Source organism: Aquarana catesbeiana, linkage group LG12 (assembly GCF_042186555.1).
Source record: "Aquarana catesbeiana isolate 2022-GZ linkage group LG12, ASM4218655v1, whole genome shotgun sequence".
NCBI classification, from domain to species: Eukaryota; Metazoa; Chordata; class Amphibia; order Anura; family Ranidae; genus Aquarana; species Aquarana catesbeiana.
This window is the reverse complement of record NC_133335.1, coordinates 58,533,223-58,550,535: the sequence shown is the minus strand read 5'-3', so window position 1 is coordinate 58,550,535 and position 17,313 is coordinate 58,533,223. Positions and strand designations below refer to the sequence as shown.

General features: G+C 43.8%; 1 protein-coding gene across 6 annotated transcripts in view; it reads left to right on the top strand.

The window, feature by feature from the left end:
- The window catches only part of LOC141114279 (NXPE family member 4-like), a 217,350-nt gene that overhangs the window by 174,721 nt on the left and 25,316 nt on the right, over window positions 1-17,313 (top strand). For all 6 annotated transcript variants that reach the window (XM_073607874.1, XM_073607872.1, XM_073607873.1 and 3 more), the window contains one exon: window positions 9,425-9,486. In XM_073607874.1, coding sequence (XP_073463975.1) covers window positions 9,425-9,486 — 62 coding nt within the window. The remainder of the gene's footprint in view (window positions 1-9,424; window positions 9,487-17,313) is intronic.

Here is a 17,313-nt window from a genome sequence, read left to right as displayed (position 1 = left end):
ATATAGTATTGCTTAGGGGGCATGTGTCTAATATTGCATCCATTAAAACCTTCAGAGGGAAGGGGTTGGAGGGGACATAGCACCACTGAACACCGAGGTATGGCTCGCTCCTAGTCCACGTTGGGCAGGCCATGTGTACCCAGTCCCAGCGGAGTCACCAGGGAGGTATTCCCCAACAAAGGGCGTCAAAGCCACCAATGAGTGGAATGGTCCTTGGATGGGCTCCAATCTGCCAGGGAACAAGGGGATATATGGAGGGGGGTATTTAGAACAGGGCAGTACGCATGCCTCGGAAGGGTATTGGGACCACAGGTGTTGTACATACCAAGTATGTACATGATTACATAATAGTAATATGATATAGAGAAATAGGGTGGGAAAAATACCTGGGTTAGGCAGTCAAAACTATGCTGGCAAATTCCTGTCCGGTATGCGAGAAGGGCCTGCACAGATAACACATGCAGTGGTCCAAAGTGGCAGGATCCGGCCCCCCCGGGCAGGTGACGCCCAGTATCGGGAAAGTCCCTGATACAAAAGGGGGTGAGTGGTTGAAAAATGGGGGGTGCCGGCAAGGAGGCTGTCCAGGGGCACTAGGACATGAGTGCCCAGCCAGGGGTCCAGACCTGGGGAGGCTTGGAGGGTCCAGCCTGAAAAACAATGTGGAGGTACGGATCAGGGTGAGGGGTGGAGCAAGGTGGATCAAGGTCTGCCCAAGGGCAACATAGGGCCATGCATGTGGCTGAATTTACCTGGGTCGGGTCCTGGTCCGAGGCGGTGTGGTGGAGACTGGCGTGCAAAGACGAGAGACGCCTGAGAAGTGTGTGGTGGGCATTGCATCCAAGAAGTACGGCCGCGCTCGCGATAGGTTGTGGGCACAGGAAAATGGGTGGAAAGGTAGACGCCCCATGAGCCTTGGGTGCACGCATCGGTCCCCTTGGAGACCGCGGCCAGAGTGTGTGTTTGCCTCCGGGCACGGTGACGTACAACCCCTGGCATGATGACGTGTGCCGCACAGGGGCGGGAACCAAGACCCGCGCCGAAGGCCTGCGACGCAGGAGGCGGAAGAGACCGGGTCGAGAATTCGATCGGAATCTTCCGCTTGTGGGGACGCCGCCCGTGGCAACAGGTGTCACATGAGGCGGCCCCCCTGCGCCGAGTGGGGAATATCCTGGCGCTGCATCCGGGATGGGATGGCCACCCAGGGTATGGAGGAGGGGCGAGCTCGGTCAGACAGTGGGTCAGATGTCAGGAAAAGGGGGGGGCATGGCAGGAACAGTGAAAAAAGGATTTTGGATGATAAAGTCAATGAAAAAACTATAAAGGTCAATAAATAAGTGGCATATTGTGAGAAAAACACATCTTGGCATATACCCAGGGACATACATACATACATTATATGCATTATATACAACTATGTACAAATTCATTAAAATATACATGATATAAAACACGGGGGGGGGGGTGGTAGGTAATTGTGTCAAAAGGGTCCATGAGGTGGTGTGAAGCCATGGACGCATGGGGGAAGGAGAGGTCAAGGCCTGTGGGAGTTAGACCAGAGGGGAAGGCCCTAGGGGGGGATCTCATCAGGTTCCCACTCAGAGCCCCTTGAGGAAAAACCCTCCAAAAAAGGTCTAAAAGATATACAGGTATTCAATCCTGGGGGTTGGGTGGCCCTTAGTCTGAAGATCCACCTCTGCTCAAGCTGTAAATATTCTTTCCTCTCTTCTTCTGATGCCACCTTTTGTTCACTATACAACTGTTCATAAAAACTTACAATCTCCTTCACCATTTCTTCCCCTTCCACCTCCACTTCTCCTTTAAACACAGTCCGCATCAGGCTTCTCTCATTAAAGGCTTTTTTGAAAAAGAATCTAGAGCACCGCTCCCCTTCTTCCATTTCCTGTACTTTAGCACAAAACACAATTCCTTTGCCTTTTTCTTTCAACCTCTTGTTCCTTTCCTCCCTCACCTCCCGTAGCTCCTGGTCCACCTCACACCCCATCTTTTTGCATGAGAGCAAGAAATATAGCCTCCTCAACAAAGCCTAATCACACTCCCTCCTTTCCTTAGCCTTCTGGGAACACACACCTTTAAAGAACCCTGCCACCCTACCCTTCACCCAGTCCCCCCACCACCTCACATCACAAAAATGTTATTTTTTTCTCACCAGGTTCCTAAAAAAGATTTCAAACTTTTCACACACCTCCACATCCTCCAAGATTGCACAATTCAGTTTCCATGGCCCACCACCAAACTTCACCCCTCCTTCCAACGATAAACCGTACATAATAACATAACATGATCCGAAAAGGTCAAAGGACACACACTGTACTTGTCCACACCCACCGACTCGGACACAAAGATGAAGTCAATCCGAGATCTGACAGATCCCCTATCTGAAAAAAAGGTATACGATGGCCTACTTCCCTCCACCTCTACCGCTGCATCCTTAAAATGTAAATCCTCCACTATCTCATTTAGGATCTTGGATGTAGAATCCACACCCCCCTCCTGCCCCGCACCATCTCTCTCAGCAGCCTTCCGCACACAATTGAAATCCCCAGCCAACACGGTAGCCATTCTCCCTGGTAAGTATAATTTCAAGGTCTCAAACAAATCCTTTCTTTCTCTCCACTCAGCAGGGGCATAGCAGTTCACAATCCGCACCTTCACACTCAGATAATCCACCACCACCACCAACACTCTTCCAGGGATCACAACCTCATGAGATATTATCTGTATATTAGGATTTTTCACCAATATTCCCACTCCTTCACTCCGGGATTCGCATGCAGGTGACCACATAGTGGGGCCATATTTCCACTCCTCCACCCCTGGCCACTTATCCACTCCATACTCTTGCAGGCAAAATACATCAGCATTTGCATCACCCAGCCCTTGCAATACCGCAGTTCTCCGCCATCTAGACTTCATACTCCTCACATTCACTGAACTAATAGTCAATGCCACTAATAAGATACAAAAAATAAGTACAGCCATAAATAAAGCAATTAAATTACACTTCATTTTTCTCCAAACTCCTGCATCTTCTCCTTGGGGCAGGAGAATCAGCAGATTCCTCAACAACTTCAGCCTCTTCAGCAGGGAACACTCCTCCTTCTCCAGCCTTCTCCAATCGGGCTTTCTTGCCGGATGAGAAGCTGTTGCTGTCTCCAGCTCCACTTACCGGACGCTGAGCACATTCCACACTCACATCACTGTCCTCTTCTTCGCCTTCCTCCTCCTCTTCCTCGCTTGATGATAAAGCACCAATAACAGATGATGTAGCAATTGGGCTAGGGGTAGAGAAGGATCCAGTATCCAGATCTGATGGACCACCATTCTCCTCTTCATCTCCAGGCATTTCTTGACCCATCCCACCTGCGGTTTCCATCTGTTCCTCTACTTCCAGGTCTCTCGGCTCCTCCTCACTCACCACCTGGGACATTCCTCTACCCTTCTTAGTGTTACCAGAAGCCCTGTGAGTACTCCCAGCTGTCACTTTACTCAGTGTCACCACTGGTTTCCTTCACATCGTCTTTCACACCACTTACCTCCTCGGGTGCGGTTTCACTGACCTCATGCACCGGGGGAGTACTAGTTGAGGCCGCATCAGGCTGCTCCGCGGGTCCCCTCCTAGCAGTCTCCTCACCAGTCGCACTCATGGGTTTCTGTCGCCCTCCTCCATCCGTGTACATCCACTTCTCAGATGCCATAATATCCGCCCATCTTGTTTTGTAAAACTTATAATCATCACATTGTCTAGCCATACCGTCCGGGTTTTTTGCAAATGTCACAAACCTTCTGTTCCGCACAATCTTTGGCCAGATGTCCGCCTTTACCACAAAATCGACATTTCTGCCCCTCATCACACTCCGAACTTATATGACTGTACGAAAAGCACTTGCGGCAATACCTGGGCTGTCCGGGGTAAAACAAAAAACCTCTTTCCCCTGCAATGGTGAAAACTGCCGGGGGGCGCTTTACTCCCCCCACACAACCTGAATCGTTCTTAAATCGGCCCACAAAACGATACTTTCCAGACCAGATTCCGAATTGGTTCCGAACCTTCTCCCCACCTCTTAAATCTGCAAAATAGTTATTTAAAGCCCGAATAAACGCAGGGTCCGCAAAGGGGTTGTACAAATGCACAGTTATGACCTTCTCATCTTGCATAAACAGTGGGGTGATCTCGAACATCTCGACCACATCTAGTTCATTCTTCTTCTTCGCTCCTTCAAATACAACCCAACAGACCTCGGAAGAAATGAAAGTGACATCATATAAACCTTGTTGCTGAAAATCTTGCAAGCAATATATGCTGCTCACCTTTAAGCCTAGAGCTTTCTTCAACAAATCCTCGACAACGACCTTCAGGTTGACCATCGTCTTAAATTCCGGCCTCGCCTGGAACCTCAGTGAGTCCCGCAGCCCATGAGCCACCATCCTGGAAACCAAAAGGGACTCCGCCTCTCCTCCGCCCAGGGGTACCCCAAAAGGGGCCCCTGAAAATCGCTCTCACCGCCTTCAAAAGGGCGATCACTCCTCGTTGTCTGGGGAATAATCCTACGGCCAATAGCAGCAAGGGTGGGCCCTCCGAAAAGCGACGCTCCCCCCAAGGCTGACCCTCGGGTACCCCAGGCACCTTCCGACTAAGACACACAGCAGCAGAACTACACTTGATCTTAGCCAAAAGGCTAAGAAGTACTGAAAGGTTTCGGCTTTCCCAAATTTCGCACTTTTTACACTCCATATGGATTAGTAAGATTGATCCCCCTAGGATAACCACTTATGAACGCTGGTGCTCTGGGATCTCGGACAAGAGGGGAGATATCTCTATCATCTAGTCAAAGCGGGGGACAAACCCACATATGCCAGGAGCTGGGAACTGGATCTAGAAGATGAATGGGATGTGGACACCTGGCATCATTGCTTCCAACGTTCCCTCAAGGGAGTTATCAACGTCTCGCTGATTGAGGCCAATGTGAAAATTATCTTGCGCTGGTATCTTGTGCCTACACGTCTAGCCAAAATGTCCCAGACACCTCCTCACTCTGCTTCCGAGGCTGTGGCCTCCTAGGTACCTTTTTCCATAGCTGGTGGGCATGCCCTCAGATATGAGGTTTTTGGAACAAGGTCTTCCAAATGATACACAAGGTCACTGGTTATCCCACCTCCAAACCCCCTAATTAGCTCTACTGAACAGACAAGCAGGTTAAATCACCAAACACAATCAATCCCTTCTGTTCTTTATGTTCCTAGACGCTAAAATTACAATAGCACGGGCTTGGAAAAAGCCCTCTGTTTCCTTTAAGGCAGGCAAACGGAAGATCTCTTGGATTATGGTGCAAGAAAAACTAGTGAGTATCCTACAGGATAGAGTTAGGAAATTTGAACTGATCTGGGAACCCTGGGCAGACTACGTCCACACCCCCTTACTGAATACCACACACACTACTCTACAATCTCCCCAGTGACTGCACAACCTCCCCCCCCCCCCCCCTTCATCTCCCTACACATTTCTTCTTTCTCTTTTCCCATTTTCATCTCACTCAGTTCATTTGTTTGAGTTCCACAATGTTATGTCTGAACATGCACTACCCAATTTGCCTCCACATTTGTGGTGTGCATACATGCGGGCCTAGGAGGGAGCTGAGAACTCTGTTCTCAGCCCTCCCTAGCCCCATGGGAACTAGAGCTCTTTAACCACTTCCCTACCCGCCCATAGTCATATGACATCCACAGATGGGATCTCCCATCCTGGGTGGACGTCATATGACGTCCTGGGATTCCCGGGCGTCTAGGGGGCGCGCCGCGTTCCTCGGGACCCGGTGCGTGTGCCCGTCGGCCGCGATGTCCGCCGGGCACCCGCGATTGCCCGTTAACCGGGCCGGCATGTGGATCTGTGTGTGTAAACACACAGATCCACAGCCTGTCAGCTCTGAGGAGAACGATCTGTGTTCCCAGAACGGAGGAACACTGATCGGTCTCCTCCCCTAGTGCATCCCCTCCCCCTTCAGTTAGAATCATTCCCTAGGAAACATATTAACCCCTTGTGTCCCCCTAGTGGTTAACCCCTTCACTGCCTGTCACATTTACACAGTAATCAATGCAATTTTATAGCATTGATCACTGTATAAATGTGATTGGTCCCAAAAATGTGTCAAAAGTGTCCGATGTGTCCGCCATAATGTCGCAGTCACCAAAAAAAATCGCGATCGCCGCTAAAAAAATTAAAAAATATTTTTTTTTAAAAATGCCATAAATTTATCCCGTATTTTGTAGACGTTATAACTTTTGCGCAAACCAATCAATATACGCTTATTGCGATTTTTTTTTTACCAAAAATATGTAGAAGAATACGTATCGGCCGAAACTGAGGAAAAAATGTGTTTTTTAAAAAAAAAATTGGGATATTTATTATAGCAAAAAGTAAAAAATATTGTGTTTTTTTCAAAATTGTCGCTCTTCTTTTGTTTATAGCGCAAAAAATAAAAACCGCAGAGGCGATCAAATACCACCAAAAAAAAGCTCTATTTGTGGTGAAAAAAGGACGTCAATTTTTTTTGGGTACAACGTCGCACGACCGCGCAATTGACGTTTAAAGTGCGACAGCGCTGAAAACTAAAAATTGGCCTGGGAAGGAAGGGGGTGAAATTGCCCGGTATTGAACCGGTTAAGGATTTACTCTACTACTTGATCACTGTACTCTTCACAATAGTATCTGGAATACCTACAGAAGCTTCGATGTTCCCTCATTCAGGGTTTTCTGGATTATTTGCTATGGGGGCACCCGGGAACTGTATGTCTCATAACCTTTACTAGGTGCATGGCCCCCGGGTTCCCCCACCTTTTAGTTCAGGTTACAGGGATCACCTATTCTATGTTCCATACCATTCTTGTTTCCTAATTGCTATGTCTCTCTAGAGACCAGGCTGTATGCATTTCATGTAAATGTAATCCATGTCATTTGTCGATTTTTGATTATCTGTTTATACTGGTCATTCAGCATTTGAAAATATTCAGTACAAATGTTTACAAATTAAAACGCCCAATTATATATTTTCTTAAAGCAGACACCCTGGAGAATAAACTAGATTTTTAATTTCACACGATATTAGCATGACAATTTAGAAAATGTACAATTTCAGTAAAAAAAATATACTAATGTTAATTTTAGGGCACACAAGTGCAATATATTATCAAATTTTTTGATAAACTATAAAAGATGAGGGTGTGATGAGTAGAGAGCTATTAAATATATCAAGGCTTAAAATCGTGTGTGTGCTACCCTATATTTTCCACAAGCGATGCTTTAACCACGTGCCGACCGCACTATAGCAAAATGATGGCTACAGAGCAGTTGGCCAGTTCTGTCCTCTCGTGATCATGTCCCCCCCCTCCCCGTGCGCCTGCGGCATGCACCCGTTGCGCTCTGTAATTGCTGTGTTCTTCAGACACAGCTTATCAATGATCTGGGTAAAGAGCCAATCACAGCGGCTCTTTACCACGTGATCAGCTGTGTCTAATCACTGGTGTTGGGGGAAGGGTTCGGGCTGAGCAAAAGTTTGGCCCGAACATTGCCTGTTCGCCCAAATTTGTGGGACGCTCGGCAGGATGTTTGCCCACTGTGTGCCCCACAATGCACTGCATGCTGCACATTGCATTCTAGGTCCCTAATTGGGCCCTCGTTCCGGAGGCAGACAGAAACACGGTCTGCCTATGTAAACAAGGCTGACCGCCGTTTTGTCAGAGGGGAAGGAGGAACACAGATGTCTGTATTCACCCTGTCAAAGCACCCCCCCCCACAAGCACTCACAGGGAACACATTTAACCCTTAGATCGCCCATGATGTTAACCCCTTCCCTGCCTGTGTCATTAGTACAGTGACAGTGCATATTTTTTAGCACTGATCACTGTATTGGTGTCACAGGTCCCCAAAAAGTGTCACTTAGTGTCAGATTTGCCTGCCACAATGTCGCAGTCCTGCTAAAAATCACTGATCGCCGCCATTACTAGTAAAAAAAAAAAAAATCCATAAATATGTCCTATAGTTTGTAGACGCTACATCTTTTGCGCAAACCAATTAATATACGCTTATTGGGATTTATTTTTTTAACAAAATCATGTAGCAGAATATATATTGGCCTAAGTTGATAAGGAAATTCATTTTTTTTTTTTTTGGGTGTGCTTTATAGCAGAAAGTAAAAAATTGTCACTCTTTTTTTGTTTATAGCGCAAAAAATAAAAACTGCAGAGGTGATTAAAATACCACCAAAAGAAAGCTCTATTTGTGGGAAAAAAAGGACATTCATTTTATTTGGGTACATCGCTCCACGACCGCGCGATTGTCAGTTAAAGTAACGCAGTGCCGTATGACAAAAAAATGGCCTAGTCATGGAGGGGGGTAAGCCTTCCGGAGCTGAAGAGGTTAAGATATGCGTGTCTCCTATTCCTTGGAGGTGAGCAGGTTTTTCACCTGCTGACGGATGTACAGGAGTGTGAAGTAATAGGGAAGACACTGTGGTGGATTTGTTTTTGACACTTGTGGACATTGGACTTTATGATTGGACTTCTATTATTAATATACACCATCACTTTTAATTATTATAATTTATAGTTCACTTTTATTGTTAGTGCTTTATAGATACGTTGTATTTCTAGATTAAAGTGTTGCGCTACACTATTCTTATTGCATTGATTTATATGTAATGGTGGGCTGAACTAGGATTATCATAATTGCGCCCATTGTTTGCAGCTCTTTTAAATACTGATATAATAGGATGGTAATACCTGGGTTATCTGGTACCAATTATGTCATCAGAGTGATAATAGTTAAGCATGCTCATTCTTGTGGTGCTGTTATGTGTTAAAAGGGCTGGCTATTTTGGTACTTCTAGTGCCCGCATGGTGATAGTGGCCTGGCATGATGGTATAATTGTAGTGCCCCAGGGTGGAAGTGTCAGGGCATGCTGGTACCTGTATTGCCTCCAGAGGTCTTTTGGGGCCACCATAAAATCTTTGGGGAACATTTACTACTCAGCCCCCACTACTCCATCCTGAGCCATCTGTGTCCTCACAACCAAAGATGTTAGGCAGCAGGAGCCACCTACATCCTAATGCAAATAGATGTGCACTGTAATTACTCTTTAACATCCTCAATGCGTACGCTCATCTAAAATATGTACCTACATTAAAAATAAGTTGTCAATCACATGCAAAGTACTCTTAATGCCTCTTTCATATATTGCAAAAAAAAAAAAAACATGACTATGTATGCGAAGTGCCATATAAAAAAGATTTATAAAAAAATTGACGTGTTGGTTTTAAAAAGGTTTCACGTAAAAATATGTTACATAAAGGAGAATGCATTCCTCTGAATTGTTGAAAAAATATTAAAGTACAATATTAATCTTTTTTCCAGGGGAAATATTGCTAATGAAATTCCAAAAAACTTTAAATCCATTGGTGTATATTCATGTACAGGTGAGTAGTCCTTCAAATTTGACATGTTCTTAAAAATATATTGCACTCCATTACAGAGGACTCCACCCAAGGTTAATCCTGCTGAAGCATATAGTAAGAATCTCTTTTTTTACCCAACACCTTGTATTAAATCTCTACCGTTCCACAAGGGGCTCACAAGAACCAGTCATGTTTGGGCTTATAGAAACTGAACATCTGATCTTCAAGTATTTTCATTCTAACTATTTTTCTACCTAGATTTACCTATGAAATATTTACGTTAGCCCCTTTATTTATAGTTACTTAGTTTGTCTGAGGATCAGATAATAGCCACCTTACATCTGACAGATAGGCCGCTTTCACACGGGGCAGATTCCATTCTGATCAGCAGGGGATCTGTGAGTGGATCCCTTGCTGATCGGAGCAGAGCCATATATACCCAGCTACCTCCTATCTGCTCTGCTTAAATGGAAGAAAACTAAGACCTCTCCCGTTTTTTCAGTGGACCTGATTGGACCAATAGGTAGGCGGGTGTAAATGGACACAAGTCTATTTATACCCACCTGTTCATAGTGACTCAGTTAAATTGATGATAGGCAACTCCTATCCTCATATTGATTAGTGGTTCCAAATTAATAATAACTACTGCAGTAGGGAACAGACACAAAAGATACGCTCAGCATCTTTCCAAATTACTGTTCTGCTTTATTATGACGCAATTGAAGGTTTTTATGCACATGATTACGTAGGTATCACATTAATATTACAATTGTACGTTTATGGTAACAAGGGGCGTTACATAGGCAGGCTTATTCTAATCAGGACTCGAAAGAATGTAAACATTTACTGAAAACATTATTAGTGCTGTGTGCACAGTGAGGGCAATGTGCAATACATACAAAATACAATACAATTATATACAGAACTTACAAATTTCCATTACAGTCTCCCCTCTTTTGATCAATATTTTGATCACTAACCATACCTGCTATCACCTTTAACCTGGAACCTCCACACGCTTAGGTAGAGGTAGTCCTGGCCAAAGAGGCAAAAAACTCCATTGTGGAGAAAATAATAGCTGAGCAACTTTTTCATTACAAAATGACTTTTCATTGTGAAAAACAAATGATTGATAAGACATATTTACAGAGTACTGGCTGTACACTCCTGTGGCCAGAATGGCCTTGTAGCTGAATTGTGGGCATGCTGACTTATCAGCATATGTAAACACAGACAATTCTACATAAAATGGAAGACGTACAAAAGACAAAATATGACTTCAAAATGCCTAAACTACTTTTCAAATATATATATCCCTTACAATTAAAGTAATTTAATCAAAAAGTACCCTAGACTGTGATCACAAGAGGGAAACAAATCAAACACAGAGATTTCTTTAATTTAGTCATTTTTGCAGTGTCTGGTGTGGATCCAGGTGACTTTTTCTTCACGTTTTGCAAAAACTGTACATGAAATAGATGCTGTATTGAGTCTCCAAACTTTTCCTTATATATAAATGTCTCTTAACAATCCACAAGTCACCTGGCTTTAGTTTTAGATCCTTCCAAACTTTTAGGATCTGGAATTGGGGAGAAAACACATAAATGAGTTTGTCAAAAAACCTTAAAAGATCAGGAACATTCTCTGTGAGATCCCAATGGAGGACTTCAGCTGCTGAGACAAAATATAAGCAAGTGAGTAACACACTCCCAAACCAAATCCCATAGGGAAAGAGTCCAACATCCCCCTTAGGGGCTTGATAAAATACAAGAAAAATTCAGGCAAAAGTTTTCTAGTTTCTTACTCTAATTTGTCCGCTACATTGTAGACAGTAGGGGTGTAAAAATAAAACCTCAAAACTTCTAGTAAGGACTCTCCTATAAAAATGATTTCCTCTGTTACTCTCTGTACTTCCTGGCACTCTGTACTTACAAACTACTTCTGATAACACTTTTTACTGTGGCCTTTGCAGTAGCATTTACCACTAGACATCCAGAAAACATGTCCATACAGACAAAATGCATACTCGTAAGATCCTAACTTGGGCATCTGGATATATCTTTTTTGTAATCTCTGGGAGGGATGTTCAGCTTTTGGTAACACCTTTGGTAACAGGTAAAACAAGAAGTGGTATGTTATAAAAACAACTGTGGGGAACCCTGGCTCTATCCCACGCTCATTTACTAAGGCAGCCATAACTTCTTGTGACTGATGACACAGTCCATGTGTCAAGCTGGAGGGAAAAGAGTGACTGGCAGACATAAATGATCACCTTTTCCAAAGTTCTATTTCATAAGAAGTTGCCCCCTGTGGACCACTTGTTCTTCTCGTTCTGGGGTCCTTAAAGTTGAATTATTAATCCCAGCTATACTGGGCCAGAACTAGGGTGGAATCTGTGAGTTGCACAGACCCATCAAGTGTTCGGGGCTGTAAATGCAGCATCCTTAGTCACCTGGTCTGCTTCCATGTGTGAAAGTTAATATGGCTACCTCAGCAAGAACCTGGAAGGCTGAAAACAGCCAATCAAATTAACTTGGCATGCTTGGTTGGTTTACCTGCCGAAGTAAAAACAAACTTCTGGCCCTTTAAATGGAACCAAAAGCTCTCTATATCTCAGCTATCTATATAAATATACACTCTTTTTATAGCTCACAGGCTTTGCTAAAACATGGAGCTCTGCTTCTTGAGCTGGGGAAAAAGGATCCAATGACTTTGAATACAGAGTATCCTTCTGGGTGATAAACTGCATACTCAAATCTACAAAAAATTAATATCTGGGTCTTCAGGGAGTGTGTCCCGCACTGGGCTCACAGCAGCTGATTCCTACACCATCAATGTAACACATGTGTCTTCCTTTGTCTCCAGCCTCCTCCAATAGAGGCAATAAGGTGGCTGGATTCAAATGTACGCATTTTTCATTGTTAGATTTGTACATAAACAAACTCATATTTTAAACCTTTCATTAGACAAACATTTAGTTATCTGTATATTTGCTGCGCAGAATGTCGGACCATTAAAAATTAAATGTTTGACCAAAACAATATCTAACTTTGTCTAATAGCACCTTTGCATAAAAGCTACAGCTCTTATATATCAGGGTGAACCCTTCATTACTGGGTCCAGCTTCCATAAATATATTACAATAGCTTGTTTTCTATCATGCTGTTTGTGTAAGAACTCCAGTTTCATGTTTCAAAAGAAAACTTCTTCCTGGCAATATTATAATAAATGATAATACCCTGCGGTCATGCAGAGATGCCCATAAATCCAAAATATTCTTCTGCTTATACCACTGTACTTACAAGAAAAAGGGGCACATCATTTCACAATCCACACATTCTGCTTTGGATTTCAAAAATAAAAATAAATAAAACAAAAGGATCAACAATCTGTATGATGGACCAGAAAGCATCAAAAACTATAAAACAACTGGCTGCAGGTGGCATCTATCCTAACAGGGTGTGTGGACTTGATGTGATGGGTCTGTTATATTTAAATTTTATTTATTATTACTCTCACATCATGGACCGCACATCAAGTTATTATCAAGAACCTTAAAATTTCATTTTTGTAGAAGGACTTCTTATGTATTCCATCCATCTTGGCTTTGTTAAATATTATGGCAGCTTTATTAAAAATAACAACCTCATCTTAATCTTTTTTTTTCTCTCAATAAGGGCTTATTGTATAAATGTAAAATTACAACATTGTTATCTTAATCTAAACTAATCTCATTCATTACAAATTTCCCCAATAACCTGGATTTCATTTCCAACCAAAGGTTGTTTAAACCAATTTCAATATATCTATATTATTAATAAAATTGTTAAACTCATATTAGAAATTAATACTCATTATTACTTAATTTTACTTAATTTCCCTTTTTTAAATGCAGTGTTTCCACTATCAAAGGATATTCAATTTGTGTAATACACGGTTAAATGTAACCTTCATTTTACCATGTTTGGAAAACAGATTCAAAGTAATTGTGATCACATTGTTTACCATTAGATACGTTAACCCGGCACATGTTTTGTCTAAAAAACTGGAATTGGCATGGTGTCCTTCCAGCTTATCACTGACCTCTCAGGGACATTCTTTCAGGAGAGCACAAAGGAGGGGGTCACATCTGCGTACATGACACACACAAGCAATAGAACTAAAGGTCCCAGCATTCGCACACACATAGACCAATATCTCTCTCACTTTCTTTTAACTCTCATTAATATTTTCCTGTCTAAATTCTATTTTCTTTATTTTGTTCAGATATCTTTTATATCTAGCTTCTATGATCAGACGGGCAGCCAGAGTGCTCATCCCATCTTCCCTCTCTGACAACATATAAAGTATTCTGTTTTAACTCTCATTTCTCAGTTTCTGACTCTAATGCCCCGTACACACGGTCGGATTTTCCGATGGAAAATGTCCGATCGGAGCGTGTTGTCGGAAATTCCGACCGTGTGTGGGCTCCATCGGACATTTTCCATCGGATTTTCCAACACACAAAGTTGGACAGCAGGAGATAAAATTTTCCGACAACAAAATCCGATCGCGTCAATTCCGACCGTGTGTGGCCTGTTCCAACGCACAAAGTGCCATGCATGCTCAGAAGAAATTCTGAGACGGGACAGCTCGTTCTGGTAAACTTAGCGTTCGCAATGGATATAGCACTTTCGTCACGCTGCAATGTTAAAAATGGTTTAATACAGCGCACTCTCTTCTTCTTTATAATGTGACAAGAATTAAGTAGTTTTGCTGCTCATATTCACACACACTTCTCACAAACTTTTATTTGTGTTTTTTTAGTGGGATTCCCTGAATATATTGTTATTAGTTGTCACATCTGACAGTTTTATATTTATTTTTTTTTTTTTTTTGGATTTTCAGCCTTCTTTTTTCTTTAATGTTTTGATTTTTTCCAAGGCTGATCTTTGTTCAATGTTATTTTTATTTTTACTCCAGAATATTTTTGGGTGTGTTTTGTGTGTCAAGTTACCCCAACACCATTGATATCTTTTATTATTTAATCTCAAGGAGATTGCTTGGTGTTGGTGTCCCTTGTTCATTTCACATTGTATATTTGAAATGTACCTGAATCCTCACAAACAAGCTGTCCTTTTTGAAGTAAAACACATAGGAGAGTATAATTCAAAACAAAAATCCTTTATTAAGGGATCAGAACCAACCAAAGAGGAAGGCAACACTGGATCAACAGGAGAAATTAGCGAAGCCTGGGACCCCCACGGCAGACATCAATTCTTCAACATCAAAATTGGTGGCCTGAGGAGTCCATATGTAAGGGAGGGCAGTCTGGTCCAGAATTCGCAGAGATCTGGATAGCAGCAGATGACATCTGTGTCGCCAGGCTGTGGTACCACAAGAGGCTGCATCTTTTGGCCGACCAGACTGAACCCAGGGCAATCACTGTCTGGTCTTTCTTCCACGCTTCCTTCCGGGCTGTGGCTGTGCAGTTGGAGATGTGGCAGGAGGAGGAGTAGGACCTGGAGGAGGACTGGGAGGACCTGGAGGAGGACTGGGGGGACCTGGAGGAGAGGGAGGAGGAGGACCTGCAGGAGGAGGAGGAGGACCATCACAAAGGTGTGTCTGAGGTGTCATTTGGCCCCTCATACCTTTCTCAAGAGCCTCCAATATGAGGGCCTCACACATGACTTGTTGGCCCTCCTCCATCCTCTGCATTTTATATGCAATGAAGGCAGCAATGTTCTCCTCCATGGTGTGGGGTGCTCCCAGGACCTCTGTAGCCCTCCGAAAGAATCCTATAGCAGCCTCCTCTAGGGCACTCCTCCTACTGCCACTTTCTCTTTTCAGGGGGGGTGGAGGGACCTGCAGATCAGCCAGCCGGCTCGGCCCGGCCACCTCCTGGCTGAGACATCCCTGTGTATGAAAAAGGGACATGGTTGTAATGTTTTGCTTCATCAATCCCAATCCTAAATTAGTACTCCCAACTAACATCTAGTTAACATCATTGATTGGACAAGCAGAAATATTTCGAGGAATGCTATACCTGGCTCAATCTGGGCTCCTCCACATGTGGCCTGGAAGGCCCAGGTTGGGCGTCAGAAGCCTCAGCCGGGGGGGAAGGAAGCGTGGAAGGAAGACTGGAGAGGGATGGCCTGGGTTCAGTCTGGCCTGCCAGAAAATGTAGCCTGTCATAGTACAACATCCTGGGGACATAGATGTCATCTGCTGCTCCGGATCTCTGTGAATCCAGGACTTTCTTGCGCTCCCTTAGATATGTGCTCCTCAGGCAACCAATTAATATCTTTAAATAGGTGATGTCTGCCATGGGGATCACCTGCGTCACAATTTCACACAATTGCACCAGTGCTGCCTTCCTCTTTGTTTGGTTCTTGAAATGGGGGTGGTTAATCTCCCACAGACAGGGCAGCTCCCGTAACATATCTATGAATAGTGACATGAAGTCAGTATCTCTCATTAAGATATCCATGTTCACTGCAAGACACAACACAAGACAAAGCCTAATGTCAGACAAAACTCTCCTAATCTTATTACAATATAGGCCTCAATCTAGAAGCAGTATAGGCACAAGTTTGTCTCTTACCTTCGTTCTTACGATCGGCGCGTCCAATGCTCCTTCCTCCGCTCACAGATCGTACGTAATACGCACGCGTGTTACGCTTTATACACACTGCGCATGCGTGTAACTCCGCCCGCCCCTGACGTTCTTTCTAGTCTATTCCCCGCCCCTTTTCGTTCGGCGCAGTGGGTGAAGAGCACATGGCGGAGTTAGAACAGGTGCATGCTAATTCTAGCAACAAGGAGGAGGAGGAGAAAAGCCCGGATCCGGACACGTCCCGATCCAGAAGGAGACGTTTTAAGGCCACAAATATGTACTTTGGGGAGATGTTGGAGATGGTCGACATCATGAAGAAGTCCGACGACTATGACGGAAAGTATGGGCCTTACCCCAACCCCAACATCAGAAAGGCAAAGATCATGGCGAAAGTGGTCAAAAGCCTTCACAGGAATTTCGGGGTACGAAGATCTAAAGATCAGCTCAGGAAGCGGTGGTCGGACCTGAAGTTGAGAGAGCCAGAGCAGTACCGAAAGATCCGGAGAGTGCTGCAAAAAAGTAAGTAGTTGTGCTGTGTTCCTATTCTTTCTGTCTTTATTACGTTCGTGCTGCTCCATATGCTTTTATTAATTGTAACGTTTAAAAGGGCAACTTTAATGTTCATGGGCCCATTATTCGTTCGTATCAAACATTTTTCTTTCGGCCTCTAGAACACCATTGTTTAGGCCATATGCATTTTCCCACATTTTTTTTGGGCCTACTTGGATGCCAAATATTTGTTTGTGTAGATGGGTTTGTTACTAGAATGAAATGCAAACTAGATTGTGTGTAAGGAGAGGACACTGAGCAGCTGTTTTCACATCTGGACACTGGAGCAATAGTGTGGGACACAAGAACACCATTTTTATTAGGGGGCCACACAGGTACTCCAGTGTATACTATAGGGGGGTCTCCATCTGTGAAGCTTGTACTAAACAGGTAAAGTATTGCAGCTTGACAAAGGGCAATAAAAAAAATACATCTTGGAATTAGGCTAAAATAGACAATTGTACCCCACTTCCAAGCAATGTTTCCTATTTCTAGTTCTGCCATCAAATATCTGTGTGCTAATTATACCATTTTTGTTTTACATAGGGGAGAAAAGACTCGGAAGACACCCCTCATCCGAGGAGACCAGAGACCCCCCACCTCTGGAAGAAGGGGAACTTACACCAACACAAGCTGAGCAGGAGGATGAAGAAGATGTGGTGGAGATTGGCACCACAACAGGTGAGTGTCTGCGACCACAGGCT